Raw genomic sequence first — 11,700 nt, forward strand, 5'->3', positions numbered from 1 at the left:
CCTTGTACTAATAGAGAGAGGGTAGAAACAATTTATATGTGCATAACACGGTGGAAGAGGCTTCCTCTTTGAACGAAGTCCGAGGAGTTGATCTTTGCTATAATGAATAGATCTAGTACTAGAACGGCCGCCATCTTGGCTCGCCATTTTTCTTCTTTTATTTCTAACCAAATAACCAAAGTTGAACAAGTCTAGATCTAGTAAAACGTTTAATGTAAATACTCATTGTGGAGCCCACCTTGAAAACAGAAGTCTTCATCTGCATAACTGATTACAAAAGAACATTCAATATACATCCAGCAAAGAAATAATAATGAATAATGAAAGCACAAATTGCATGTCGCCACAGTGCAGCGCCATTTTGGTGGACCAGTTGGGGGAAGGGGGGGGGGGTATCTGGGAGAAGGTTTTTCCGTGCTGCATTTAGGCGCTCAGTAACCACAACTCTGCTTGAGTTGGTTGTCGAACCTCAGGCCCCCTTCGTAGGTAGCCAAGTTCAATACTTTATAGCCACTTGGCCAGCGCTCGCTGCCTTTTTTTTTTTTTTTAGACTCAAGTAGACCTGGGACATTTTTTTAAAACCAGAATAGAAGGCTCTGTTTGCGGAAAAAACATTTCACTACGTCTGAAGCTTTTCTTTTTTTACGTGCTCTTCTTACTAAAGTATAATTTAAAAGCATTTTAGATGCCATGGCCATGAGAAGAAGTTTCTGAAGCGTATTAATGTGAAACACTGCACTCTCGGAATCGAAGTAATTGCCAAATTATCTTCTCTTTTTTGAAGGAAGGTTTGTTAAAAGAATACCCAAATCTAGTGGAAAATATCCAGTAACAGTAGAAGTTATGGATTATTAAAATCATCAACCACTTCCCGTTTCGTTTTCAAGGTTGACAGTGTTAGGTTTTTGTTTGTTTTTTATTCATCCTTTATTTAGATTCTAGTTTCATGTCTTGAAACTCATGTTTGCAACCCTGTCACAATAAAGTTTATATCTATAATCGAATCTTGAAAGATTCTTAAATGGCCTTAAGCATTCACCAACAAATTTGTAGATCTTTTTCGCAAAGGGTAGGAACTTCAACTTGTCAGTCTTGTCAATTTAGGTAAGTAACTTTTACTTTAGTCTTTAGTCAGTGACTAGACAGTCTAGTAGACACTACATTACTATATACTATACTATAGTATATAGTTAATATTATATACTACTAATAATATAATCTAGGTTCTAAAGTTAAAGTCTATTAATATTATTTTTATTTTTAATTAAATTATTATATTAATTTTATATTTATAGTCCTAAAGTAAAAGTTAAGTTAGTATAAATTACTATAAATAGTAGGCCAGTGGCAGTGGTCTAGCTAAGTTAGTAGATTGTCTAGATTAGTTACAATTAGTAGATATGATAAGTAGATTCTATTTCTAGAAAAATTGACTATATCAGTATCAGTATATGTCACTTCACTAGATCTAGAATAATCTAGATCTATCTATTCTATTACTTTATTACTATATTGTCTATATTATAGTATATTCTATATCATATTATTATCATATATTTATTATTAATTTATATATGATAATGTATACTCATACTGTCACTGTACTCTTACTCTATGAGTCTATGTTACACTATGTATAGATCTAATATGTATTTTTTTTTTATTATTTATATCTATTAATACTATTATCTAGATGATAGTAGACATAGATCTAAATCTAGTGACAATCTAGTCAAATCTAGTATCTAGTAATCTAGTACTACTAGTGGTGTACTACTACTAGTAGATCTAGACTAGAATCTAGTATTCTAGAATAGTATTAGATTATTATTAGATTATTAATTAGATCCAGATTATAGTTAAGTTATAGAGATCTAGAATCTATTGTTGCCAGTGAGCAGCCAGTGAGTACAGTAGTCTAGTCGACTCTAGTAGTGAGTAATGGCTAGTAGATCTAATCTACTAGATACTGAGTATAGATTCAAAAGTATACAATACTGGCTATATAACTACTATTAGAATTAGATACACATTATAGTTATAAACTATGTCACTAATATATAATATAGACTCAATGTAGAGTATACATAATAGAAAATCTAGTCTAAAAATTATAATATTAATATATATTATAGATCCATTATAGAGAATATTTAATAATAATATAGAAAATGTAGACTCTAGTCTATAATTAGTATTTAGTCTATAGTTATAGCCTTAGACTATACATTTGTAGAATCTAGTAGATATACTGTCTATGACTCACTATAGTATAGACAGTGGCGTAGCTACCAATGTGCGGGTGGTGCGGGCCGCACAGGGCACCAAGTGGAGAGGGGCACCAAAATTCCCCCAGTATGTATTAATTTCCTATTTCCCTGAGCGTTTCAGTAAAAACGACTAATTGTATGGACATGAACAAACATAAACTGCTGTATTTTAAACATGAACTAACGATTTATAAACTAGTCATGCTGGTATTTTGTTTCATCTCCTTGACTATTTCTTCCATACAATGTAAGCTATAAAACAGTTTGAATATAATTTACTAGATTTATTTCGGACACACGGTAAATGTTGTTACTACACTGATCGATCAATGCTCTGTAATATAAAGAAGAAGAAGAAGATAGGCCAACCTTTTTTTACTTCATTGTAGTCCATAGGTTTAATCTAGATATTGAGTTTACAAATATATTTCTAAACTCTAGCTCTAAACAATTGTCTTAGTTTATTCATTTCTTTATGATTCTTTATAGTTTAATTTTGGAAATAATTCTATTGTAATGTCAATATTTTTAACCTTTGTTTTCTACAAGTTTTTTTAAACTAACTAGTTAATTGTAATACTGTAACGTAAAAAAAAAATGATGAACAGTGCTCAAGACTGACTAGTCTGGCTGGCGCCTCATAACCCTTTTAAGCTCAGATGAAGAAATCGGCATCTGTGGTTCTGTCCGGTCTGAGTAGACTATAAGGGCCCCATACCCAGATCTATCAGGGTCCCTCATTACCGACCCATCGGTAGAACAGAAAATGGCATCTGATGGGTAGGACTTTAGTGTAGCTGATGCCAAGTTTTGGAGTATGGCAGGTGTTAATCGCCTCTTGGTGGCTCCCTCTTTCCCTATATGGGACATGTTTATTTGTGGGGCCGGCATTCTTCTCCACGGAGGGCAAGTACTAATTCTAATAGGAATTTTATCAGTGGAGAGCCCAGCTGATTTTGCGGTTCCTCTCTCTCCACTGTTGCACTAAGGTTGTGGTTAGTAGCCTAGAGTCGCCTCCTTTGTAGCGCTCGTAGGCCGTAAGTACTGTCCTCTCCCTCCTTAACTGTAAAGGGGCCACGTTTGTTAAGATTTCAGCAGCTTTTTTGGGCTTGTCCGAAAGGTGCCACAAATGAACATTAGTGCTTGTGATTCTACTCGGTCGAGTGATACGAGGGCAGTTTTACTAGCATATACTTGAACTGTATAGCTGTACTCAATTTGTGATCTGACTGCCCCTTAGTACAATGTGCGTAGCATGTAAGCTTTGGCACCCCATTTTGTGCTGGCTAGCTTTCTTAGTAACGCTAACTTCTCCAAGACTTTTCTTTCAACTTCCTGGACATGCTGGAACATTGACAACTTTCTATCCAGGGTTACCCTAGATATTTTGGCGTGTTTTCACGTTGGAGTCGCAGCCCACCGAGTTGAAGCTCGAATGGAGCCTTAAGAATGTCGATCCCTATGCTGAACAAAGACCAGGTCGTTTAGGCAACGTTTATATGAATCTGTCATTTGTCGAAATACGAGGAGATGGTTTGGAGGTCTGCTTGTAATGCCACCTGTATGTCTTGCTTTCTTGCCGGTTGACCAGAGGACAATGTCATCCGCATAAAGCAGTTTCTTTGACCGCAGTGAGGTTTGTTTCTTAAATTTCCTAAGTCTAAAGAAGCATCGAGACAATTTCAAGTCACATCATTGCCAGAGTCCACCGACTATAGGCGAGCTGTTATTGGGTATGAATTAATTGAACAATTAAAAGCAACAAAGCAAGATGAGACGGTTATCATAGAATCCAGAAAAAAATGATGAAGCCAACATCCTGAATGATGAAAAAGAAGAAAATGCTTCAATACCGCAGGTTCTAGAGACTAAAGGACAGCACACAAGCATGTCTTTAGTACACTCCTCAAAAATTCCTACTGAAGAAGCTGAACCATCAGACTGTGTAAACAATACAGAAAGCAGGATAATAAACTCTAGACTGAACGACATTGGAGATTGGCCTGATGTCATCACAGATAATATTCGCATACACCTTGTCACTCAAGGATCTGAAACAGTTCAGCGTATGGACAGTCAATTCAGAGAGGCATATAGACATCAAGAATCAGCAAAAGGATAGGCTAGAAAGCTACCAAAGGCTTGTTTTTTCCGGCAAATGTCAAACGGCGAGAAAGTTCTTAGAAAGTGGATGTGTTATTCGCCAAAAAAAAAGAATTCTTATTTTGCTTCCCCTACATACTCTTCTCAACAAGATCAAGTACCAAATCTTCCTTTAAATCCAAAGATGGATTCAATGAGTGGTGGAGGTTATCCCCAGAAATAGAAAACCATGAGACCAGGAGAGCTCACATTCAGTCATCGCTTGCTTGGAGGGAACTTGAAGTTCACCTGAGAGTAGGGAACAATATTGACAACAAGGCCCAAGATTTGATTATACAAAAGACGAAAACCTGGAGAGTTAGTAAAATTACTATCAAAGTACGATCCTTTCTTGAGGGAGCATGTGCTTCGAACTAAGCTTTGTTCCAGACTGAATATATACATGTCTCCACAAATACAAAATGAATTTATTACAATATTGGGGGATCACGCTGAAAAACAAATCTAACAGCAAGTAAAACAAGCCAAATATTTCTCTATTATTTTTGACAGTACCCCTGACATCTAAAAGCTGGATCAAATTTTACGGTATGTTGTCATGGATAATGAAGGGGTGCAGGTTCGTGAGTCTTTTGTTGACTTCATCGACACAAAGGACAAGCATGCTGCTGGAACCACTGAGATGATTCTAGAGAAACTGCGTTCGAATGGCTTGGACATAATGGACTGCAGGGGTCTAGGCTATAATAATGCTGCGGTCATGAACGGTCAAAATTACGGTGTCCAAAAACGTATTCTAGAAGTCACTATTCCTTGCCTGCTCAAACCATTCTCTTAATTTAGCAGAAATTTGAGCTACAGAAGCTGAAGTCAATTCGGTAACATTTTTTGGTACACTGGACCGTTCTAGCCTTTTTCTCAACTTCAGCACACCGCTGGGATATGCTCATCAAAACAACCGGAACTAGTCTTAAACGTTTAGTTGAGACCTGCTGGAGCGCCAGAGGAGAAGCCATCAAGATGGTTAGGGATAAATTTTCTAAAATTATAGAAACTCTAGAGACATTAACTAGCAATTCTACCTTCAAAAACAAGGATTGTCTATTCGAGACTGCTCACTCAAACTAAAAACATTAGAGACATTTTTAAGTAGTAATCGAGAGGACATCGCTGAAGCCAGCATTACCTTTGCCAAAAGCGTGTGTTCAGATCTGAGAATCAGTACAGAACCTCAAAAACTTATTGGCCATAAGAAAAAGATGCCTGGTGAGAAAAGTGATTACTCTGTACTTACACACAAAGAAGAGCTACGAAGGGAAATTTATTCTACCTTGGACAGGATTGTTCAAGAAATAATCACCTGATTTGAGCAACTTCATGATGTAGCAGATTGATATGAATTTTTGTCGCCTTCCCAGCTATTAAATCCTCAGATCGAAATCAATCTCGATAGTATTCCTAGCGACATTGATAAAAACGAATTTCTGCTGGAGCGAAAGAGGCTTCAACGGTTTGTCACTGTTTCATCAGAAGCCTCCGAACTTCCAAAACAAGGACCTATTGAGCTCTTGAATTTTATAAAAATATCAGCTAGATGATTCAGTCCCTAATATCGTCATCACGATTCGCATATTTTTTACTATTGCGGTAAGCGTCGTTACATGCGAGAGAAGTTTTTCCAAGCTTAAACTGATTAAGAATTACTTGCGATCAACGATGACAAATTTACGACTCACTAATTTTGGCCATTTTGGCCATTGAACAAGAGCTGGTGGAAAAAATTGATTTCGATAAAATTATTGATGCTTTTGCCAACAAGAAAGCGCATAAAATTCATTTGTAGTATGTTTATTTAAAAGTGATTTTTTTTAATTAACACTATTTGATTAATGAAGACATTATTTTGAACAAAAAAGTAAGGTTTTGCAATGTTATTAATTAGTTAGGTTTTTTTGGGGGGGGGGGGGCATCAAGATGAGGTCCCGCACCAGGCATCATATACTCTAGCTACGCCACTGAGTATAGATCTAGATATATACAATCTAAAATGTTAATTTATGTAGACTCTTCCCTGTATTGCACATGATAATATTTCTTTTTTTTTTTTAAGCACATCACAAACACTTCATGAAGTTCGTAAATTAATGAGAATGAGAATTGTTGACAACAGTGCTATAGGGAAGGCTGCCGCTCAAATCGGGAAACCTCCAAAAGTCATTCATGTTTACAATAAACGACAGGTAGCATACATTTTTTGTCATATTGAGAGTTTGTCCAGTACTGGTATCAAAAAGTGTTACATTAGGCTCAAAATTATTTTTTGTTTCATTTCAAGTGTATTCACTTCTTCAGCCATTGTACCGGTACCTTAAGAATTTATCAATAGAAAATGAATTGGAATACATCCATTTACACAGCAGTGCTGGTTAAGGGGGTACCCATTTATGCATTGTAGGTGCATCACTGGGATACCATTGATGATTAAAGTACAAGTAACTGTTTGTCGTTGTTTTTTTTATAGATAATTTGAATGTTTCTATTGTATTAGGCAGCTAGAAAGAGAAATTTAAGTTTTTTTTTACTATTGGTAAAAGTTTTTTAAATAAAATTTTTTTGTAAGATAATAGAATTTATACTATGCTTGCATTGTAGCTAAATATATAGGCTATTATTTTCTGCAATATCACCACAATAATTCAAGCATAAATTATAACACATGACTATTATGACAAAATGTTTTGGGTGTTATAAAAGGGACACCAATTTTAATTATATAGCTTTTTTTTTTCAATATTTTCTGAAATACAACTTTTTTTTAGTCTGTTAATACATTATCAATTATTCTTTTATTAGCGATTTACAAAATAGTATTCTTTAACCACATATAAATGTATTAGGCCTTTTAGTGTGTGTTCAGTAATATTTTTAAAAATATAGTAGAAATAATTGCCTTAACAGGACCTAATCATAGACTAAAAGGTGCAGCTTTCTGAATATCAATACACTAGGAAAAAAATTTAGAACTAGATTGACATATAAATTGAAATGTAGAGTAGGCCTAGATGTAGATAAAGACTTGTTCATTGTCCATGGTGCTTAGATAAAGACTCGTCCAGTGTTCGTGAAGCACCACAAACAATGATAAAACAATTACATCTATATCAATAATAGATGTATGTAAAATTATGTTTTTTCAAACTTATTTTCAGGTTGGTTTCCTAGGAGATAAAGTACTGGTAACAGTTAAAGGAGAAATGAAAAAAGCGTACATAGTTGGCTTACGGCAAAAACAGCTTCCTAATGTTCCCAGGATGGACACTAACAATATAGTTTTAGTAGATGATAAAGGAGATCCTTTGGGTACTAGGGTGATGGTGCCTATCCCTTCAGCTCTTCGAGGAAAAGGTGGTGACTTGACTAAAATTTTATCATTGGCCACTAAATTTGTGTAATAAATGAAATATTTTATTTTTCTATATTGTGTCAGTCTCATAAAAAAATTATCTTTAAAATGTGTACAGTAATAATTATTTTGTATTTTATGCTGAAGTTTATGTTATGCTTTCAGCATGTTGACTAAAAATAATGACACAAACACTGATTTTATGCTACTGAATCAGGCCAGTTGAATCACAAAAGGATTTTGTCATTAAAAGGAAAAGCATAGCCTAATTCTGACAAAAATTACATCTAATTGTTTTCTTTTTTGTTCCTATGGAATATTCACTATTATGATGCAAATTCACCCAGCATTTGGCATAGCTAATAAACAAATTGGTTTACTCTCTACACACATATTTTTGTGTGGGTCTATGTGTTACTTGCCTTTATGGATAAGAAATTAATTGATTTTCACTTTAACTTTTTTAATGACAGAAAACAATGTATGTGTAATGAGAATTTTGAACAAACTTTTAAAACCAAGTTTCCTCTCTTTAAATAAGTACTGTTAATTACTGGCCATCAGTTATTAAAGGCATAATTAGCTTGCTATTAATAAAAAATAATTAAAGTACAATAAACGTGAGTACTCGTCACAATGCAGATAAAAATGTTGGGTTTCAAAATTGTTAGTAATAAAATTGACTTGACTCATAATTCTAATTGTACAAACACAAAAATGGAATGGGGTGTATCTATATAACATGAATTTCCCACGAATCTTTCCAGCCTGAGTTAGCATCATGACAAGATTATTTTATCAAAAAATGAAAACACATCATCTAAAACATGGGCTATTAATTTAAAATGTAAAAAAAAGACGGAAGGGAAACTGTTATACATTCTTGTAATCATTGCCTATATAAAATTATCAATATATTGATATATATATATTTAAAAATGCATAAAATATAAACTTGGTACAAGATATCATTAATGTTTTTATGTATAAGGCCATGTGTAACGACTTTAAACCAATGAAAGGAAATTTAGAATAATTTATTTTAATATATTTTTACTATCCAAGAGTAAATTAGTCATATAATAGTTTATGGCAAAGTAGAGAAAACATTACAACCATAGCAAAATGTACATTCATACCACAATTTTAACTCAACACTACAAGCGAAGTCTACATCAGAAAGTTGGGTTTTAATTAATTTAATTATCTAGTGAACAAAAGATTTTATGATTTTGTGACGTGAAGGTAAAATGATGTTGCAATCAAGCTCCTTTTACAAAGCTTATTGTCAACTCACTGTCTGGCCAAAAGTATGTAGGCCTACATGTTATTTCTCTGACACCCAATCTTGGATCAAGCTGAAATTTTGCACAATTATTTCTATTACCTGAAAATACAAGAATCTATCTATATATAAAAGGGGGGGGGGGGAATGTTTGAGGTTAACCCCCCACCCTCAGGCCCCCTCTTCTATAAAACAAAAAATCATGCAAACGACAGTCACCAAATTCCATGAGCGTAGCCAAGAGGGATTCTGAGTTTAAAATCCTCTCCAAAATTTTTGTAGGCTAAGACCTTTTCTTCAATATAAGACTAAAGGATATATTAGTCACCGGATTCTATGAGCGTAGCCAAGTGGGGTTTTGAGTTTAAAAACTCCAGAGGGCTTTAATTAAAGAAAAAAAAAACCCTCTTCAATATCATTCTAAAACAAACTAGTCACTAAATTATATGAGCGTAGCTAAGGGAGTATTGCGTTTGTTAAAAAAAAAACTTCCATAGATTTATTAAAGTGCTGTGAATAACAGATCTGTTTGTTGTTGTTTTTTTTTAGCTAAGATTTTTAGAGCAGCATAATGCACAGAAGATACCTAAGAAAAATGTTGTTTTAAATACCGGAAATAGTGCTTGGCGCGGGGGCTCATAGCGCTTTCCAGGCCTCATGGCTGGCAAGGACGGGGTGTCTACAATCTTGCTATATCCAGGAAGAACCTATTCTAGGATGCAATAAACGTCTTCCGAAAGAATGAAGGGTCGGGTAACATAGTTTGCATATCGTACTATGAACACTATTATTGTGCTCATGAATTAAATTATTTAAAGATTACTTAATAATCGGCTGGCTTTTAGAATAGAGCAAAAAATAAATAAAAATAGCCTCAATATGGAAATGCATAGTTCATAGTGGGTTTCATTCCAAAGAAAAATAAGAATGTGGGGAGAGTGCGTGATGCCTTTTAAAACAGGCACAACATCTTTAAATGTGTTTAGCCTGCATGAAAGATATTTTCGATTGACTAGGTTATTCAATCAGTTGCAGGACCATGGTTGGTTAACCGTGGTTATGTTTTATTGTCATTTGATTGGATATTAATTTGTTTCAAAGGATTTTTTAAAATGTGGTTCTTCCAATTTAATATAGCCCCCCCCCCCAGCAACATTGGGAAAACAACCTCAAGGAATGGAAAATTAAACAGCGCGTCGCTCCGGGGGGAAAGTCACCCAAAGAATGCGATTTTATTCAAGAACAAAAAATCAATTGTAGTTTTAAATCCACATTTGATATTAACAATAGTAATAATAAGGCTTGTCTTCGAGTTCGAAGATTAATGAGGAATGCAGTATTTCTCGTGACTACGCAACCCCCAGCTGTGACCTACATATTTTGCCACATGCAAGCATAACCATTGCCCACCGAAGGTCGATTAAGATTTTCTTTTCGCCGTCTACGTCTGTCCTCTGCAGCGGATTTTCTTTTGGTCTCAAAATGTGTATCCCGCGGCCTTTGTAAGTGACCTCCAGCTGTCTCGTTCTGAAGCCGCATGCAACCATAGGTGCTCTCTTCTGTGTTAGCTAGGGCAAGTTGGCGCCAAACTGATCTTTAAAGCGTTTCCGTGGGGCACTTCTGTTACGTCGATCACCTTTTAGCTCACCAAAAAAAAAAAAAAAAAAAGTCTTCTTTTAAATTGGCATACGTTCGTCCCCCCTACAGGATACGTGCCCTGCCTGCGTAACTGTCGGACCATACCGGCGTTCGAAAGGACATCGCTGTTTGTAGTGCGGTTTCGCCACCGCATGTCCATGATGTAACACAAGCATCTTTGGTGAAAGCGTTCAAGTAGTCTTAGTTGCTTTCTGTGTAATACGGTCCCATGTCTCAGATCCATATAGACGGGTTGAGAGAACCACTGCTTGGTAGACATATCTGATATAGGCCTAAATCATTTAAAAATGACATCATCACAAATGTTTAATTTAATTAATCAAATAATTAAATAAGTTGCATGGTTTCATCTCCCAATAAGACCTTTTTCTTTTTTCTTTTTTTTTTAACTGTTTTTTACTATCGGGCGTAGCCTATGTAGCAATAGGAAGCACAGTGGTTGAGTGGTAAATCGCTTGGCTTCCAAACCGAGGGTCCCAGGGGTTCGAATCCTGGAGAAGACTGGGATTTTTACCTTCGGAATATATTTAGGGCACTTCTGAATCCACCCAGAAAAGTAAAGGCAGTTGGTCGTTGTGCTAACCACATGACAGCCACGTTAACCGCTGGCCATAGAAACTGATGACCTTTACATCATCTGCCTCATAGATAAGAAGGTCTGAAAGGGGAATTTAAGTTTACTTTACAATTACGTCTGCAGCAAGATGGATTCAAAACTAGACTAGATCTGGATCTAGTAGGCCTATCTTTGGCAGAAGAAGGGGAAGGGGCGCACAAGAAAGTTATAAAAGTTTAAGAAACACTGATCTGAACAGATTCAGAGGTGAGAATGGCAAGTGAAATTTTTGCTAAAACATCGAATCCATCATCAAACTTTTTGTGAATGTGATGAAAGTGCAATATGTGCATTCAGGCAACATAGGCCTACATGTAGGCAAATGTGAATCGTGATAGCATCAATATTATTGAATGTTGTAGGC

At 35.3% G+C, this 11,700-nt stretch overlaps 1 protein-coding gene across 1 annotated transcript; it reads left to right on the forward strand.

The window, feature by feature from the left end:
- The first annotated feature begins 855 nt into the window (after positions 1–855).
- LOC106056930 (39S ribosomal protein L14, mitochondrial-like) lies at positions 856–7,847 on the forward strand. The gene is made up of 3 exons (XM_013213862.2): positions 856–1,104; positions 6,484–6,613; positions 7,583–7,847. The coding sequence occupies exons 1-3, from the start codon at positions 1,022–1,024 to the stop codon at positions 7,823–7,825; spliced, it is 456 nt and encodes a 151-aa protein (XP_013069316.1). The 5' UTR covers positions 856–1,021; the 3' UTR covers positions 7,826–7,847.
- Positions 7,848–11,700: the final 3,853 nt, after the last annotated feature.

This window comes from Biomphalaria glabrata, chromosome 3, assembly GCF_947242115.1.
Source record: "Biomphalaria glabrata chromosome 3, xgBioGlab47.1, whole genome shotgun sequence".
NCBI lineage: Eukaryota > Metazoa > Mollusca > Gastropoda > Planorbidae > Biomphalaria > Biomphalaria glabrata.